The 18,860-nt window shown below is 34.0% G+C and overlaps 4 protein-coding genes and 1 long non-coding RNA gene across 9 annotated transcripts; 2 read left to right on the plus strand and 3 right to left on the minus strand.

Moving 5' to 3' along the window:
• The first annotated feature begins 303 nt into the window (after positions 1 to 303).
• On the plus strand, positions 304 to 1,199 carry PSBY (photosystem II BY). Its single transcript, XM_012999877.2, has one exon. The coding sequence runs from the start codon at positions 525 to 527 to the stop codon at positions 1,077 to 1,079; it is 555 nt and encodes a 184-aa protein (XP_012855331.1). The 5' UTR covers positions 304 to 524; the 3' UTR covers positions 1,080 to 1,199.
• A 708-nt stretch (positions 1,200 to 1,907) lies between these two features.
• LOC105974769 (very-long-chain 3-oxoacyl-CoA reductase 1) lies at positions 1,908 to 3,992 on the minus strand. Its single transcript, XM_012999919.2, is given in 4 exon segments — positions 1,908 to 2,145; positions 2,148 to 2,373; positions 3,110 to 3,179; positions 3,288 to 3,992. Coding segments are annotated over 4 exon segments (972 nt in total). The 5' UTR covers positions 3,920 to 3,992; the 3' UTR covers positions 1,908 to 2,101.
• Positions 3,993 to 4,293: 301 nt separating this feature from the next.
• Positions 4,294 to 7,817, minus strand: RGS1 (REGULATOR OF G-PROTEIN SIGNALING 1). Of its 2 annotated transcripts, none has more exons than XM_012999918.2 (11): positions 7,644 to 7,817; positions 6,857 to 6,977; positions 6,696 to 6,759; positions 6,515 to 6,599; positions 6,364 to 6,437; positions 5,982 to 6,173; positions 5,790 to 5,878; positions 5,455 to 5,696; positions 5,304 to 5,365; positions 4,811 to 4,932; positions 4,294 to 4,705 (listed from the first exon to the last, which is right to left on the minus strand). In XM_012999918.2, the coding sequence occupies exons 1-11, from the start codon at positions 7,718 to 7,720 to the stop codon at positions 4,478 to 4,480; spliced, it is 1,356 nt and encodes a 451-aa protein (XP_012855372.2). In that variant the 5' UTR covers positions 7,721 to 7,817; the 3' UTR covers positions 4,294 to 4,477. The 2 variants fall into 2 exon arrangements, with proteins under 2 accessions (XP_012855372.2, XP_012855371.2); XM_012999917.2 differs by having other exon boundaries at positions 5,241 to 5,365; positions 7,644 to 7,814.
• A 2,821-nt stretch (positions 7,818 to 10,638) lies between these two features.
• LOC148770379 (uncharacterized) lies at positions 10,639 to 11,239 on the minus strand. Its single transcript, XR_016031221.1, has 2 exons — positions 11,039 to 11,239; positions 10,639 to 10,868 (listed from the first exon to the last, which is right to left on the minus strand). It is a non-coding gene; the product is annotated as an uncharacterized LOC148770379 (long non-coding RNA).
• A 3,773-nt stretch (positions 11,240 to 15,012) lies between these two features.
• LOC105974742 (two-component response regulator ORR26) lies at positions 15,013 to 18,163 on the plus strand. Of its 4 annotated transcripts, none has more exons than XM_012999889.2 (5): positions 15,013 to 15,422; positions 15,989 to 16,141; positions 16,230 to 16,619; positions 16,691 to 16,767; positions 17,363 to 18,163. In XM_012999889.2, exons 1-5 carry the CDS (start codon positions 15,290 to 15,292, stop codon positions 17,984 to 17,986), a joined length of 1,377 nt encoding a protein of 458 aa, XP_012855343.2. In that variant the 5' UTR covers positions 15,013 to 15,289; the 3' UTR covers positions 17,987 to 18,163. The 4 variants fall into 4 exon arrangements, with proteins under 4 accessions (XP_012855343.2, XP_012855342.2, XP_088674557.1 ...); XM_012999888.2 differs by having other exon boundaries at positions 15,021 to 15,422; positions 15,983 to 16,141; XM_088818431.1 differs by having other exon boundaries at positions 15,021 to 15,422; positions 16,694 to 16,767.
• The last annotated feature ends 697 nt before the right edge of the window (positions 18,164 to 18,860 follow it).

The raw sequence follows: 18,860 nt of genomic DNA on the forward strand, positions 1-18,860 counted from the left end.
TTGTAATTATCCAAACATGATGATTGCTTATCGTAATTTGATCTTATTTCAGGGGTTGTTCGTAATTTACCCAAATTTAAATAATGTGTGAGATTTCAATATCCAATGCAATTTTATTTTTTTGAAAATAATTCCATTTTTCCCCCAAAAAAATATATTAATAAAATCTCAATATTATTATGATTTTAAAGACGATGAAAAAAATTGTAATTTTCGGGTCAATTTTTTCTATTTCCAATTTATAAAATCTTGTATTTAGTATTTTACTTCCAAAAAATAAAATTGAAAGTCCAATTTATAAAACAAAAAAAAAAAAAAAAAAAAAAAAAGATTGTGATAAGAAAATCAGTGTGGGGTATAAAATATGAGGTGCATATCTCACCAATCACACTCTCTGGATAAGAAGAACAATCCAGAAAACTCACTCTTCTTACCATTGATTGATTGCATCTCTTCTTCTTTATTTCCTATTTTCCAATCAAAACACACTCTGCAATAAAAAATAAATAAAAAAAAGCTCAAAAATGGCAGCAACAATGGCTACATCGATGGCTATGCTCAACGCCAAATGCTTCAACACAAACCCCAAAACCACCATCTCCACCAAGCCCACCAAGCAAGTTTCCCTCCTCCCCACCGCCAAAACCCCCACCACCAACAACAACGCCGCCGTCGCCGGAACCGCCATCGCCGGAGCTATTTTCTCGACCCTCTCCACCACCAACCCCGCCTTCGCCGTCCAGCAGCTGGCGGAGATAGCCGACGGCGACAACCGCGGCATAGCCCTCCTCCTCCCTTTGATCCCCGCCATTCTCTGGGTGCTGTACAACATACTGCAGCCTGCCCTTAACCAGATCAACAGAATGAGGTCCAAGGGCGTCATAATCGGGCTCGGGCTCGGCGGGCTCGCTGCTTCGGGCTTCTTCCACGCGCCGGAGGCTTCTGCCGCCGTGGCTGAGGCCGCCGCCGACAACAGGGGGCAGCTGTTGCTTTTAGTTGTGTCGCCGGCGTTGATTTGGGTGGCGTACAATATCTTGCAGCCTGCTTTGAACCAGATTAACAGGATGAGATCCGATTGAGAAGATGAAGAAGAAAAAATTAAGGGTATATAAATTTCTTTTTATTTATATATTGCATGTAATTTAATTTGCAAGTAATTGTATCCTCATTGTCTTAATTAATCACACTTTTTCTTGCAACATTGTTTTTTGGCACGTGATCTTTTATTTCTTAATCCTGTTAAAATCTTGTTTGAGCTTGTTTCGATTTTTTGTCTAGATTTTTGAAACTTGTGTTTGAGCTCGATTTGATAAGCAATTGCAAATCGAGTCGAGCTCGAACATGCTTGCCAAACATAAATCAAAATGAAGTTGCTTGATTTTGTTTTAATACATATTTGGACAAAATGCATTTCACCCTCTATAAATTTCCCATTTTGCAATTTCACCCCTAAAAATTCAAAAACTGGATACTCCACATTCGATATATTATTTTGGTTGCACTTTGCCCCAGAAACCAATTTTGGAGGGGGTTGTGCAACAAAAATAACACTTTAGAGGGGCAATGTGCAAAGAAGTTGTGTTTTTAAGGGGCAACGTGCAACAAAAATAACATTTAAGGGGCAACGTGCAACAAAAATAACATTTAAAGGGGCAACTTGCAACTAAAATATTCAACTTCGATGAATAACACATCGGAGTTTCACTATTAGGGCAATGTGCAACAGGAATAACATTTTGAAGGGGGACTTTCACTTTTAAAAATTTTGAGGGTTAAAGTGCGAAAATTATAAATTTACAGGGGGTGATGTGCAATTTTCCCTACATATGTTGTCCATTTCTATTAATCGAGCTTGTGCCGACCTCCATAACTTATCGAACGAAAATGTGTTCAAACTTGGTACATTATCTTAAAAACCCAATAATCTCAAAACCAAAAATGTGTAGTTTGGATCGATCTTCAGCCCTCTACATCAGATTAAGCATGCATTCTCCTATCAAGAACCAAATCAATCGTATTACGAAAAACCAATTCACACGCCCGCAATTTAGTTACACATTAAAGAAACCGAATTCCGAACTAATATTTAGCAGGATCATTACTACCCGTGACTTTTCAAATGGCCGATTTTAGAATCCTTACGCGCCCTCGTGCTCGCATCCCAACGAAATACTTGAGCAGACAAAGATCGAGAAATGTCTCCGGTAATAAGCGTATAGCTGCAGCCTGTAAGGAATGAGGCCAATAGGGCAAGCAGATTTGATCATGATGGCCAATCCAATTGATGCTTGCTTTGCTGTATGTCTCTGGAGATGGAATGAAGAATGATGGCTTCTTTATTGATGCCATTTTAGTTGCCACAAGCAATGGAATCTGTCATTAATTACAGCACACAGTAAACACAAAATATTGCAAATCCTTTTGTCAATGGAGATTCTAATTTATATAGTAAAATGTGCACTACTTGTTTCTTGAATTGAATTGATTTATTTCTTTGTCTCCATCTTATGAACTTGAGGACCATATTAAATTATGGGCACCTCTAAGGTAAGGTCAAATTACGAATAAAACCCTCATGTTTTGGTAATTACAACCGCCCCTCTCAACTATAAATCTTCTTACACGTTCACCCTTGCGGAATTTCTGCAATTTGCACCCATTTTCCCCGATTCGAGCTCCACATTTTGAAATAAGATGTGTTTATTGGCTTGTAAATACCAGATTGTGATGCATCAGAAACTGTATTTTTGCACAAAACGAGTACAAACTAGAGAACATTCAATCTAGACGATTAGTTTGAATTTGATATATGTAAGAAGATTCATAGTTGAGGAGGTGGCTGTAATTACCCAAACATAAAGGTTTTTTTTCGTAATTTGACATTACAGCACGAAGGTGGCCGTAATTTACCCTATAATTTACCGATAATCTTTGTCTCATTGAGATTAACATAGAGGAATATGCCTATTATTTGCAACTAATGAAGTAGTTATTATCTATGTCTGAAAATTGTGAACACAATTAATGCATCAACAAACAAACAAACATGACAGTTAGGTTAGCTTCATCAAAATTCTCTAGATTCATTAATGGTGGATAATGAACTAACCTGGCATTGTACATCAATTCCATGCTGCTTATACTCCATACTCATGCTTTTCGATAGCATCGCCACGTATCTAAATACAAAAATCACCAAAAAAAAAAAAGTTATTTCATACATAACTTCAAGCTGCATTTAAAGATTCGTGTCGGAAATTTGAAGACACTGAATTTATACCACTTACGCTTTGGTGGCGGCGTAAACGGTGTAGAGAGGGTAAGAGGAAACACAGTAGGATGAAGAACCAGATCCAACGTTAACAATGGCGCCTTTCTTCTTCTTCTTCTTCTCCAGCATACCTCGTACCACCGCCTTCGTAACCCAAGTTGCAGCCACCACATTCACCCTCACAACACTCTCCAACAACTGCGGATCAACCTCGTGGAAGAACCTCGCGTACGGGTACGCCGATCCGACATTGTTGATCAGAATCCCCAAATCCAAATCCCTAATTTCTTCCCCAATTACCCTCGCGATCTCCTCCCCTCCGCAATTCGAGAAATCGACGACCACAGTTTTCACGGCGATCCCGCCGTGCTTCTGCAAGATTTCTTCGAGCGTGGATTTCAGCTTTATAGGGTTTCGGGCAACGAGTACGAGGTTCAGACCTCTCGCCGCCAATTCGAAAGCTAGGGCTTTGCCGATTCCGTCGGTCGAACCGGTGACCAGAGCCCACGACCCGTATTGTTGTTTGAGATCTTTCCCGGGTCTGAAGAACGTGATCCATATCCATTGGAGGATTTTCAGAAGATATTTGGAAAGGTTAATGAATCCTATACAGGCTGCTGCTACCATTAAAATTTTCTGCAGCTCCATTGGGTGGTGAGTGGACTCAGAACCAGTGGATCTCTTCTTACTATATATATAGTTATATTATGTACTTGAAGAAGAAAGTACTAATCGAATCGAATCGAATCGGATTGGATAAATAATCGAATCGATTTCAAACGAGCTCTATAATCAAAGTCTTCGTGTCTAGCTTACCAATATGAGATGTTATAGGCTCAAATCCCTAATTAATGATCTAACCGACTACGTTAATCCAGTAGAATTATATCGATAGCCGAATCTCTATCTAATGTCAATCAAATTACGGCTTAACCTTTCGAAATTATCCGAACTTCTTGTTTAAGGGCTTCTTTAGGTCATTTTAATGAATTGTCCTAACTTCGTGTTTACATTTTGCAATGTGGTTAATTTCTTCATGTTTCACTTCCTGCTAAATTGATTTACATAGTGTTTACAACAACATTCCGCAACCTACAAAACTTCCAACTTTTCCTATGATACAAAATTTGTCAACTATTTAAGCAAAATAATAATAATAAAAAAAAATATATAAACATTTAATTTGCAACAAGAAGTTGCTCAAAATTAAGGGAATTTTTCTCGTAATTGCAACTCGGTATCACGATTAGTACTGGAGCCGAGCTTTCTAGGGCTATGTTCTTGATGAAAAGGGTCATCGGTGCAATGAACAGAACTCAGCCTCTGCGAGAAATTCCAACCGCCCGTTTCTAGCTCGTGGTCAACTGTTTTCATTGCAGCTTCGTCTTTCAGCTTCATGTAAAACGTCGATGACCAGTAATCATTTGCCAAATTCTTCAAAAAAAAAAAAAAGAAAGAAAGAAAGATCGGTTTCGAGTAGAGGAAAAATGAATTTACAAACTTATTGGGAATATGAAGGTTCGTGAAAAATTAACTAACCATTTTCATCAAATGTATTAACTCGATTAGTGCATTTTTGAAGAGATTGGCGTGTGCTAAATCAAGAGTCGATAGAATTTCTTGCCGACATCGATGAGAAATGTTCACCTCCATTGTTGCACCTGTGTAGGATAGATTGAACAAAATGAAACGTTGATGAAAAAGAGTTTATTGCATTTAATACCCAGTGTTATGTTATATTGAATTGCTTAAAAAGTCCCAACGTTATAAATATTAGCAAAAACCCCACTATAAGGCTTATTTTAGCACACAACTCCAAAAGTGTGAGCTTTTAGGGGGTAATTTGCTAAAAAAATTGCATTAAAGGGGGAATTTTGCCAACTATAATAATAACAAGGGGACATTTTTAACAATTAGACCAAACACAGGGGTGCTTAATGCAATAAACTCCAAAGAAAAAATATGATACCTGGAGCTATATATCTGTCAATAATGTGACGTGCCATGTAAATTCTTCTCACATGATCACTATCTGGAATTCGGTCAAGCTGTTGCACCTCCTCGTAGAAGTGGACACTCTCCCCAGCCAAACAGCTGCATTATCCGAATACGTAAAAATTGTTATTAAAAAGACAAAAAAAAAACGAGGTATTGATTTACTAATAGGCAAAAAGGTGAACCACCTATCAGCAAATTCCATGAACGATTGACGAAATCTTCTGTTCGAAAGGAGCTTATCAAAGGGCTCGTTGGAATCTACCGACTGCAGTGATTCCGTTCGTACTAAAAGCCCGCTATCAGGTATACCCAAGGCCCGGCCCATCATCATACTGTACTCTTGGTGTTCGTCTTTCCTCAAGCTCATTAGTGAGAGAAGAGGTTGCGAAATTGAGATAGAGAAGAACACCAGCACGAGGACACTTGTCTGGAGAGAGAATTTTACGAAATGAGAAGGAAATATGCATGCATGTTTTCGAAGACGAAAAAATCAAGAAACGGAAGTCGATGCAATAAATACCATAACTAGTATTAAAAATCTCGTAACGATTTGAACCAATGGAATATCTTCGTGAGTCTCGTTCAGAATGTACGCGATCACCCAAATCCCTTTTTAACAGAAAAAAAAAAATTTGAAGTGAACCACGAGATAGATACACATACAACAATAAATAAACGAATACTAAATAAATAAATATTGTATTATTTATACCAATGGAACAAGTGGAGACTAAAATCCCGCGCCAGAGGTCCTTCAGTTCGTGGAATCTGAATTCTATATGTCGAATTGCGGCTGTGAAACCAACCATAGCAGCTACGTATAACGCGTGAAGGCAAATAACTGGGATTATCCACTGAGTTCGCATGTGGCAACGGTTGTTTAGAGGCTTTTTCGTGTGAAGAACTGCATCGATGTTTATAATATTTTCGATAATTAGCAAAGTCTTAAGCGGATTGAAATATAAATTGCAGCGTTCCAGCTACATTAAATCTTAATTACTCTTTCAAGAAATTATTTTCAGGGATTTAGTATCGGAATTTTCTTTAAAGAATCAAATATAACTAATTAACAATAGCTTAAAAATGGTCCTTACATGCTGCACCAATAATCCAGGGCAAGAGAACCAGTGGAAGAAATATAAACGATCTAATGGGTGGCAAACGCCTCCTGAAAAAAATCACAAGCATCAAAACGGAAATAATGGTGAAAAACGCGTTATTACTTTGAAAAAAGTTATCACTTACCTAACAAATATGTAATACAGTTGAAACGCTTGTACAATACGGGAGCTCAACAGCAAGCCAAATCCTAGTGGACCTTCAACCCAAACTGGGAGCAACAGAACGTTTTCGATTATCAACTTGTGCAGGGAAATCATATTAAAATAACAATAAATAAACAATATATAGTAATAAGTAGAGTTACCAGCCCATATATAGCACGAACTCCACCAATGGCCCCTTTTAAACCTCAAAAAACCGAGGGACATCTGTGTAGTAAATATCCAAAAATAAGACGCACACTCGAAACATAGAAGGTTTAATCATCGGAAACGAAAAAAGAAATCATGTTAAAAGAAACTATACCACAATTGAAACTATAAGGTTGAAGCTCGCAATAATTTGTATTGTGACGAGCCAAAAACTACTGCCTTTAGGTAGTGCGATTTTGTGGATTAGATGAGGCGCAACAGCCTTTCCGATAAGCCTGCACGCAATTAATCCCCACGAATTAACCACTGGTAACTAGCAAATTATTTCGAGACCCCCGAGAAGAAGATTAAGCTTTATGCAATGTTTCGTAGCATTTCATTTTCTTCCAAAAAAACTTTCCCCAAAACAATTCGGAAAATTTCTCTCGATTTTTTTTACTTAAAAAACAAACAAACGTCACTTTATTTTTCAAATTCGTCTGTTAAAACACTTAATTTTTTTAAACACGATTTGACTGGTACAGTGATTCGTCTCCCCCGAAATATAAACAAAACGTTACTTTCATTATAAAATTTTCCCCCAAATCAAGGTTTCTCGAAAATGAAATGCAATTATCACCGAAAGGAATCTCTGTGAATTTGCATATTGAATCACTCTGTGTAAACTAAATTCAGCACCAAATCCTCAAAAACCACACAAAAAAAAAAATCAAATCACAGCTCCAATTTCCATTAAAATAAACGAAATTGTTCACATAAATTACTTATCAAAGGAAAGCCCACTCCGGATCAACAAAGAAGTAACTGCCCAAGGAAAATAATCGAGTATAATACTAATTAAACAAAAATGACAACACAAAACAGCTGCTGTATATATGAATTAACTACCCATTTACAAAACAAAATTGACATTCCGAAGAAAAAGGCAACGAGAAATTTACAGGAAAATAGAGAGGAGGGAGATGGAGACCGCCGCGTAATCGCTGGGGCAGCCTCCTTTTACTGCGCAAGTCGCCATTTGTTTTTTTTTCGAGATTACAGAGCTGCTTTGCTCATCCGTACAGAAATTCTGATGCCGACCACCTGTTTGAAAAATGGTCGCGTTGATACGTAAGTAGAAAACAAGTCAAACTCCACGCGCTTCTTGTTTGACCTTTCAGTTTCAGCTTATGAGCGGGTGGGTCCCACTAATCAGTTTTCATTTTTGTTTTAAGGTAAATATACATTAATTAAGAAATTGATTTGATAAATCTAATTTTAGAAAGAAAAAAAAACAAAGAGTCTTATTTAATAATGAAAATATTCTCCTTTTTTTTCTAATTTTTATCTTCTTTTCTATTTCATTAATGTGTTATTGACTCAATAACTTTTTTTATATTTAAGATTTTCAATATATTATTTATAAAAATTATAAACGGGTCTATTTTTAAAGAGTAAATTACAACCATCCCTCATGTATGATCAATTTTCGAAAAAACCCTCAACTATGATTTTTTCTCACACCTTCACCCTTATGGTATCAAATTCAACATAAATCATCTAGATTTCGTGGAATGTGCTTTGTTTGTACTCATTTTATGTAAAAATACAGTTTTTAATGCATTACAATCTGATATATACAAGCCAAAAAAGACATATTATGATCATCTTGCTTCAAAATGTGGGGTTCGAATATGATAAAACGGATACAAAAGTGATAATATTCCATATAATCTCGAAGGTTCCACTAAATTTGAAACCGCAAGAGTGGACGTGTAAGAAGATTTATAGTTTGGGGTGGTTGTAATTAACCAAACAGGAGGGGGATTTTTATAATTTAATCATACCTCATGAGTGGTTGTAATTTGCCCATTTTTTAATAATAATAATTACAAATACAAAATATATTTGTAAAAATAATTTGATCAAAGATGCAAATCAACGGTGCAAATTATATATATTCCGGTTGTGTTGTATATTTCCTTTCATTCATTCCTTAAAAGAAGTTCAATTAGTCGAAAAAAATGTGGGTCGTTTAATAACACTTTCGATAAGAATGAGGATTGATCAACATAAAAAAATGGAATTTCTATTTCATCCAAGTAGAAATCGCAACTAGTTTATAACATAGTTGAGAATTATTACATTGGAAATAATTAGAGAATATATATATATATATATATATATATATATATATATATATATATATATATATATATATATATATATATATATATATATATATATACTAATTAGATTTTAGGCTAGCAGCATCTTTCACATACCGGCGGGATTAGCCGAACGTTGCAGTAACAGCAAGCATCGCAAAGATCAGTGGTGCATGCTGCAAAAAACATAAACATTATTTAATAATAATAATAAGGGTAAAATACAAATACCCCTGAGGTATGGTCAAATTACAAAAAAACCCTCTTGTTTGGATAATTACATCTACCCCCTCAACTATGATTTTTTCTTAGACCTCCACCTTTATGGTGCCAAATTCAACATAGTCATCTAGATTTCGTGAAATGTGCTCTAGTTTGTACTCGTTTTGCGTAAAAAATACAGTTTCCGATGCACCACAAACTGATATATACAAGCTAAAAATCACATATTATGATCATCTTGCTTCGTAATGTAGAGTTTGAATGGGATAAAACGGGTACAAAAGTGATAATATTACATATAATCTCGAAAATTCCACTAAATTTGAGGAGTTGAGGGGGGTGGTTGTAATTATCCAAACAAGAGGGGTGTTTTTGTAATTTGACCATACCTTAGGGGGTGTTTGTAATTTACCCTAATAATAATAATAATAATAATAATTATAATAATAATAATAATAATAATAATAATAATAATAATAATAATAATAATAATAATAATAATAATAATAATAATAATAATAATAAAGTAGGTAGGGCCGTACGATAAACTGTTATGGTATCCTTGGCCGATCCAAGGGTCTGAGGATTAACGATGAGCGGCAGACGGCCGTTAGCACCGGGTTCGTAGTTTCAGACATGCAAGCTAGAAGAACTAGGACAGAGATTAGGGCAAATGATGTCTTCATTTCTAACAATTGCTCCAAAGAGAATATATATCTATATATCTATATATCTATATATATATATATATGTATATATATATATATATATATATATATGTATATATATATATATATATGTATATATATATATATATGTATATATATATATATATATATATATATATATATATATATATATATATACATATATATATATATATACATATATATATATATATATACATATATATATATATATATATATATATGAGTTTATTTTCTTTGAACTTGTACCATAGTGGTGTGGTATTTATACAACATCATAAATAAGTATTTCTACGAAATAATTTCTCAAAATTTGAAATTTGAATAATTAATAATTGCAGTTATAGTCTCTATTCCATATTAAAATGTTTATTTCTATTTTATTAATAGAATCCGATCCACATGTTTATGAATATGTATATGCATTAAATTACATTCATTTTTTTGCATATTTCAATAATATTTTCTTTCTTTAAACTCAACATTCTTGTCTAATTCGTTGTCAAAGGCATAATTAAATACTTTTTTGTGTGTTAATGTAATGTACTATTTATATATATTCAGTTGCATTTTATATATATTTGGGGAGATACGCAATTTAATAGAGGTTTAACCGTAGCAAAAAAATATCTGTCACATTCATCTGATTTGAGAATATACATGGTAAATTATTACTGGAAATTTATGTACGCAATTCCTTATAAGATAGTCAATATATACGTAATACCACTATAGTTTTGCAATTTATTATATGTATATGCAAGGTTGGTATATTAAAGATTGTAGGACTACTTATGTAATTCAATAAGAAAAATGGGCCTAATTAAAAACAGTGATGATTTGGGCCTTAAAGCATGGTCTAGGTCCTTAAAAAATTTATTCCAAAAAAAAGGGGAAATTACAGTCAGGCCCTTGAGATAAATCCAAATTATGAAAACCCCCTAATATTTGGGTAATTACAGTTGATGTCAAATTCACCTATTGAATGAGGGGGGATTAATAGGCCGATCAGGGCAGCATCTGCCACATACCGGCGGGATGACGTCAATGTAGCAGTAACAGCAAGCATCGCAAATATGAGTGGTGCATGCTGCAAAAAAACATAAACATTATTTAATAATAATAATAATAATAATAATAATAATAATAATAATAATAATAATAATAATAATAATAATAATAATAATAATAATAATAATAATAATAATAATAATAATAATAATAATAATAATAATAATAGAAAAGTAGGTAGGGCCGTACGATAAACTGTTACGGTATCCTTGGCCGATCCAAGGGTCTGAGGATTGACGACGAGTGGCAGACGGCCGTTAGCGTTCGTAGTTTCAGACATACAAGCTAGAAGAACTAGGACAGAGATTAGGGCAAATGATGTCTTCATTTCTAACAATTACTCGAAATTTCGAGAATATGTATATATGAGTTATTTTCTTTTAACTTATTGCAATGTCATGTGTAGGGGTGTGGTATTTATACAACATTAAATATGACTTGTGATATATATATATAAATGACTGAGAGAATTTGCATAATCTGTATCCAGTATCAGCTAAAGTTTTGGTAAGTCGGTCAAATATTTATCTGTCACATTTATCTTATTTGAGAATATATATATATACATGGTAAATTATAACGGAAATTTATGTACTAATTCCTTATAAGATAGTCAAGTCAATATATACGTAATCGGTAATACCACTATAATTTTGCAATTTATATGAGTATATACAAGGTTAGTATTAAAGATTGTTGGACTACTTATGTAATTCAATAAGAAAAATGGGCCTAATTAATAATCTTCTAAGTTTAAAAACTGTGATGATTTGGGCCTTAAAGCATGGACCTTCAAAAAATTATCCAAAAAGAAGGGTCAAATTACAGTCAGCCCCCCTGAGATAAGATCAAATTACTAAAAATCCCTAATGTTTGGATAATTACAATCAATGTCAAATTTCGTAATTTACCGATTGAATGAGGGTTGGTTTTTTTGGAGATAATGCATAATTGAGGAAGGTAATTATAATTATTCAAACATGATGGATTTTTCGTAATTTAATCTTACCTCACCCCCACCAAGGTTCCTTCGACCTTACACCGGGTGGGTCTTCTGCTGCCACGTGCTCTTTTTTTTATTTTTCTAAAACCCCTAAAGGTAAACCCTAGCGGGTAATCTATTATAAAATACAAAAAAAGACACGTGGCAGCAGAAGACTCACCCGGTGTTTTTCACCGGGTGTAGGGTCAAACAAATCCCCCACCAACCCACCCACCCCCAAATCCAAAAGAATGACTGAAAAAATTGCCTAATTCTTTTTCAAAGGCATATACTCAGAATAAATCACTGCAGTTATTATTAAACAGCATCTTGAAGCCTTATATAAAACAAAATTAATAAAAAAAATTAAAAAAAGGAAAGCTTAATTAGATTAAGAAGAATAAATGTGTAGTAAGCGATAAACACATGAGCATCGTAGTAGAAGATTTTTTTAGGGTGAAATTCTCACTTTTGGATTAAAAAAAATTAATAAATAATTAAACAAATAATTAAATAAAAAAAGGAAAAAAAATGCTCCACTTAAGTGAAATTTGCATGGAGTTAATTAATTATACCAATATGTTAAGAGCCAATCATTCTCCAATTCTCTCTTTTAGCCAAAAGGAACTTCTTTAGTGGGCATTTTCCTTTTTTGAGCCATTTGATGGGGGTTTTCTTTTTGTAAAAAACCTACCCCACTCCCGCCAAAAAAGACATGCCTTTAAAAACTTAATTTAATTAAACCCCGGTTATGCGTCTGATAATTCGAGTTCGATTATCCTGAAACTTACTTCTCGATCGAGTTCGTCGAAAGTTGATCAAACCCTTACTTAATTTTATAATTATATACGTGGAGTGTTACATACATATAAAACCTCTATAAATTAATACAATTGGGATCAGCTAAATTTTATTAATTTAACGAAATCTTTTTTTTAGCATGTTGCTCTCGAGCCGAGACCGAAAGAATATATTATTGAAACGAGGTTATTGATTTTTCGAGATTTTAATAGATATATATATATATAGATGTATGTCCTTTTTGCATAAAGCTAGTGAGCATTAATCTTGCAGTACAAAAAGTGGAGGGAAACTTGTTGACTAGACCATGCAGTTTGTTCGTTATATTAATTAGTAGTATTATTAGTGTGTGTAGCATTTTCTGCAGGGGGGGCTTTTGTTTTCCACATGAATTGTGCAATAAACACAATTAAAGAACTTAATCAAGAATTAATAAGTGGGCTTTTATACATGGAAAAGAAAATAAACTAAATATTTGCAATGATTAGGTCATCAATACAATAAAGTGGTAATGGTTTTATCCACTTTAAAACCTCAAATCAACACTTGTACATAGTGTCAATTGAGTCATAGTATGCTCACTTCTTGGACATAGCAAACATTTACAGAGCCAGAATTTTAAATTCGGAGGACCGAATGCATTAAAAAAAATCTACGAAATGATCGTTAATGCTATTGTACGCAAAAAAAAAAAAAAGAAAAGGTTAATAGAGATTCGAGAAATGTTAGGGAAGAGGGGGGCATTACCCCCAATCCCTATGCTAGCTTCGTCACTGATTGCAAAATATGTGGTGAAATTTGTAAGTGATCACTAGTCAATAGTGCAAACCATATTGTAATTGCACCTTTTTTGTCTCAATTTTTAAATATATTTGGATAAAGGGATAAAATTTAGTGTATTGGCAGCTGACACCTTATCAGACAGATCAAAGAATAAAGTTTTATATATTGTCACTTACTAAAGTGGTTATAATTAAAATATAGAATGATAAATGGGTTTTTGTGGTTGTATAATTATAACAAATAAATGGACTAAAGAGTCTTTTTTTAAGTATTTAAGAATCTTCTTGTAAAACTTAAAAAGTTGGGGGGCATAAGTTGCTCGGAAAAACTGAAGAGCGTGATACCACGCTCCAACAACATGAAGACAACGAGAGTTCCTAACTTGACCTGATGGTAATGTGTTGTCTTATGCTGGTCTCCACAAAAATAGTTAAATAATTACTAAAAGAAAACCCCTTTTAAATAATTTATTATTTCCACACAAAAATATTAGTTAGAAAATTAAATACGAAATTAGTTTAATATAACATTATTAGATAAATGTGGGGTCTTTATTTAATTTATTGCAATCTAGTGAGCCCTATTCTACCAAGTACACTAGTACATGATGCTTTTTTTTTTTTTTAAAATTATTAATTAAACAAATTGTTATGCTAATAGAGTGAATGATTGGGCATCTTAAAAATTAATTAGTACTTAATCAATCTAGTAATAGGGATTTGTTAATTTATGAGGTGTCGAAGAACTATTGGCTCAACTAAAGGAAGTGCACTACAAAACCAAGGTTCTTTATTAACCAATTAAGGGTGAAAAATTGTTGCAATAATTAGTTTAATTAACTTTTGAAGCCACTTAGTTTGCATTTTCTCAATTAAGGAACACTTCCAAAATTTTGGTCGGTTGAAACTAATCTCTCATTATTCCTAACTTAATCTCTCTCAAATAATGGAATAATATTTTAGTTTAAATACATATTTTTTTTTAATTTTTTTTAAAATAGATGAAGTTAATATGTACTTCTTGGGGTTGTAATTAATTTATGGATAAATTACAAACCCCTGAAGTTAGACTAAATTAAGAAAAACGCCCTCACATATCGGTAATTACCAAAATCTTCCCGATATTTGTTTTCGTCTTACACTGACCCCCTCACGATGCGATTTTTCACGTGTTCTTTTTGTTTTATGAAATATTCCCCAAAAAATATCGATTCTACCCCCAAGAGCAGCCTCTTAAATGTAGGTGGCATTGATATACATTTTACATTAACCTCTTTTTCATCGATTGCTAATATGAACCATCATTTCATATATATGCAATTTTTGAAATAATGTGCATGGCTATCTTCAATCTATCGACAGGGTTATATCAGCCTTTTTTGGGAAATATTTCCTAAAATCAAAAGGATTACGTAAACAACCACAACTTAAGGGGGTCAGTGTAAGACCAAAAACAAAAATTCGGGGGATTTTGATAATTACGGATATGTAGGGATGTTTTTCATAATTTAGTCTAAGTGTAGGGGGGTTTTCTTAATTTATCATAATATTATATTTTCTTATGTTGGATTAAATACTTAAGATGCAGTAATAATAATATTGCAATGAAATAATCCAAAAATGGAGTATGGAGTATGACTGTATGGTGTCCACATAGACCGTTAACTCCAAGCTACATAGCCGGCGCCAAATATTCTTTCATTCTCTCTCTAGATCTCTTCCCCCTTAAAAATCCTCTCTCTCTCTCTCTTCCTCTCTTCCACTCTCTTTCTCTCTCTTGTACATACAGTATGTAGCATAATATATATATATGAACCCTACACGTACATAATTGTATGTAGATGTTTGTTTAGCTTCCGACTGATCACTAATCTGATGATGGAATCAAGTGGGTTTTCTTCGCCGAGGACTGAATGTTTTCCGGCGGGTCTTAGGGTTCTTGTGGTTGACGATGATCCTACGTGGCTCAAGATTCTTGAAAAGATGCTTAAGAAGTGCAACTATGAAGGTAATTCCTTCTTCTTCTTTTTTTTTTTTAATTGTATAAATTTCCCCCCTTTGCTTTAATTTGGTGAAATGCAATTGCCCTTTTGTATTTATGCTCTGTTCTGTTGAATTGATTTTGTTTGTTGTTTAATATTGTTTTTTCTGGGTAAAGCTGCTGCTTCATATGTTTGACTCTCTCTCTCTCTCTCTCTCTCACTCACTTTTGGGGGTTTTAGTGCTCTGTTTTTTCTAGATGGTGGAAGATTTTGTGTTTAGGGCTTAGAGTGTAACTGCAAAAGAAAAACAATTACATAATAAATTTAAAAAAAGGTTTTCGGGTTTTTCGGGTTTTTGGGTTCGGTTTCGGTTTGATATACTTGAAACCCAATAATTGAAGCTATCATGGAGTTGAATAATAATAATTCTAGCAAATTTCAGTTATAAATAAAAAAAAACTAACAAAATTAGGATCTTTCTTTCTAATTCGGTTATAAAAAAAAAATTAATCGCCTCGTTTTCGTTGTAATTCGACAAAAGAATTTGATCCTTCTAAAACTCCATTTTTTTATTTTTTCTGTGGAGTTTCAGTGACAACATGCAATTTGGCGCGAGATGCGCTAAACTTACTACGAGAGAGAAAAGACGGATTCGACATTGTAATAAGTGATGTCAACATGCCCGACATGGACGGTTTCAGGCTTCTAGAACACGTTGGTCTCGAAATGGATCTACCTGTCATAAGTCAGTTTTTCGTTTCTCTTACATATTTATATTTCCGAATTTCTTGTCCGAAAATTTAAAAAAATAAATTCGAAAAAAATCAATGCAGTGATGTCGGTTGATGGAGAAACGAGCAGGGTGATGAAAGGCGTTCAACACGGTGCGTGCGATTATCTCCTCAAGCCAATAAGAATGAAGGAGCTTCGAAACATATGGCAACATGTGTTTAGGAAAAGAATACACGAGGTGAGAGATATCGAAGGCTACGAAAGTATAGAGGAGATTAATAATATGATGAGATGTGGGACCGAGCAATTCGAAGATGGATTCTTGTTTAGTGGAGATTTTATTACCGGGAAGAAGCGAAAAGACGTTGATAGTAAGTACGATGATCGAGTGTGCGGTGAATCTTCTTCGTCCGCTAAGAAAGCTAGAGTCGTTTGGACCGTTGATCTTCATCAGAAGTTTGTTAGGGCTGTGAACCAGATCGGATTCGAAAGTAAGTTTTGATTTATTTTGTGACGTTATTTTGTTCGAAAAACGGGATTTGATTTGATATTGTTTTGACAGAAGTTGGACCGAAAAAAATACTTGACTTGATGGGAGTGCCATGGTTAACAAGAGAGAATGTTGCTAGTCACTTGCAGGTAAATGCTATCTTTCCTTTCGATTTGTTTCGGTTTCGGTTTCAATTTTCTATCTCTCCCTCACACACACGGGTGGAAATTGGAACGGAATTTCCGAATTCTAGCGATTTCGGTTTCAGATTCTGATTTTTATGGTTTTATTGGAACATAATCGAATATATATTAGATTCCAAATTCCGATCCGATTTTAATTTCCAAAAATATTTCTCAAATCTCCGATATTTTTCTGAAAATTACACATTAAGTATCAAATTGTTATGTATTTTATATAATAGGTGACTACAAAAAGGGGAATTCCGATTTCATCCGATTCTGATCCAAAAAATTCCGATTTTGGAACAAGTTTTTTTCTTTCCAATTTCCGAAATTCCGATTTTCTCCTTTTTTTTTGCAATGGAATTAGAATTAGTTTCTCATTTTCGAAAAAAATAGAATTTTTCCGAAAGTGCTAATTCCAGTCCATTTTTTTCGATTTTCACCCTACTCTCTCTCTCTCTCTCTCTCTCTCTCTCTCTCTCTCTCTCTCACACACACACACACACACACAAAATTGACAATTGTGGAACCCTAAGGAACTCTTCTTTAATGTTTTCAGAAGTATCGACTCTACTTGAGCAGGTTGCAGAAAGAAAACGAGCTAAAATCCACCTTCGGTAGCACCAAAGAATTGGATATCTTTTCGAAAGATCATTCTATTTCTGCACATCAAAACATTCTACCTAACGAAACTTACGCCGAAAAAATCTGCGACGAAAACGATTTCGCAAAAACCAGTGCCTCAATCAGGACCGATTTTTATCCGGACGTAAAATCCGAACCCAAAATCCAAGTTCACTACTCCTGGAATAGTGAAGCTCCACCTCTCGAGTTGATCAAGAAAGATGGTAATAAAACAGTACATTTCCATTCCGAATACACGTTCGATAAACGAGCACAAACAGGCCCCACGCCTTGGAACACAAACGGGCCCCACAGCTTCGATGTTCTCGCAGCTCCTTCAACAGCAGAAGCTGCTATTAGGTTGTGGGATGAAGAATTCAATGATTATTCGCCGCAAGGTGATTTCTATCCTCCGATCAATGCTTATATCGGGTACGATAATCAAGAACTTATTGACGGTGTTCCGCCGCACTTGTATGATTCGTTGAAGTTCGATTCTTCCGTGGGTCCCGGTGAATCGGTGGAATATCATGTAATAGATCAAGGTCTGTTTGCATGATCTAATTTGCTGGTGATAATTATTAGTAGGACATATATATTTTATTTTTTGCTTGTTTGGTTAAGTGGTTATCTTCCAATGAAGAAAAAAAAAGGTGACTTTCTAACATTTTTGAGTTGCCTGTGGTGTAAAGAAACTAGCTTTCTTCTGCTTTTTTAGTGAACATATTGATGTTAAGACATGGTGTTATTAAATTTAAGCGTAAATTACGATCACCTCTGCTATAAGGTTAAATTGCGAAAAAAACATCTTTCTATTTGGTTAATAACAATCACCTCTCAACTATGAATTTTCTTACACGTCTGTTTTTGTGGTATCAAATTCAGAGGAATCGTCTAGATTATATGGTATATTCTCTAGTTTATATCCGTTTTATCCCATTCGAGCTCCACATTTTGAAATAAAATGATTATAAGATGTGCCTTGTGGCTTGTAACTATCAAATTGTGGTGTATTAGAAACTGTATTTGGAACAAAACGAATACAAACTAAAAAACATTTCAAAACCTAGAAAGTTTTATTGAACTTATGGATGAACGTGTAAGAAAATTAATAGTTTATATGATAGTTGTAATTACCCAAATAAGAGGGGTTTTTTCGTAATCCGACACATACCCAAAATTTAAAGTAGAAACTCGTTAATTTAGTACCCGACCAATTAATAAACTTCCAACTTTGTCGGCTAATTTACACGAAATACTCCATCTGTTTCACAATAATTGTCTCTTTTTAAAAATATTTTTGTTCCATATTATCTGTCGCTTTATATTTCCAATACTGCATTTTTTCCTGTTTTAACCTTATTAATTCAACTACAGGTATTAACTCTCTTTTATCACATCCTTAAATAATCAAGGTTATTTTAGTCTTTCTA

Source organism: Erythranthe guttata, chromosome 5, assembly GCF_056151865.1.
Source record: "Erythranthe guttata isolate IM_541 chromosome 5, IM_541, whole genome shotgun sequence".
NCBI lineage: Eukaryota > Viridiplantae > Streptophyta > Magnoliopsida > Lamiales > Phrymaceae > Erythranthe > Erythranthe guttata.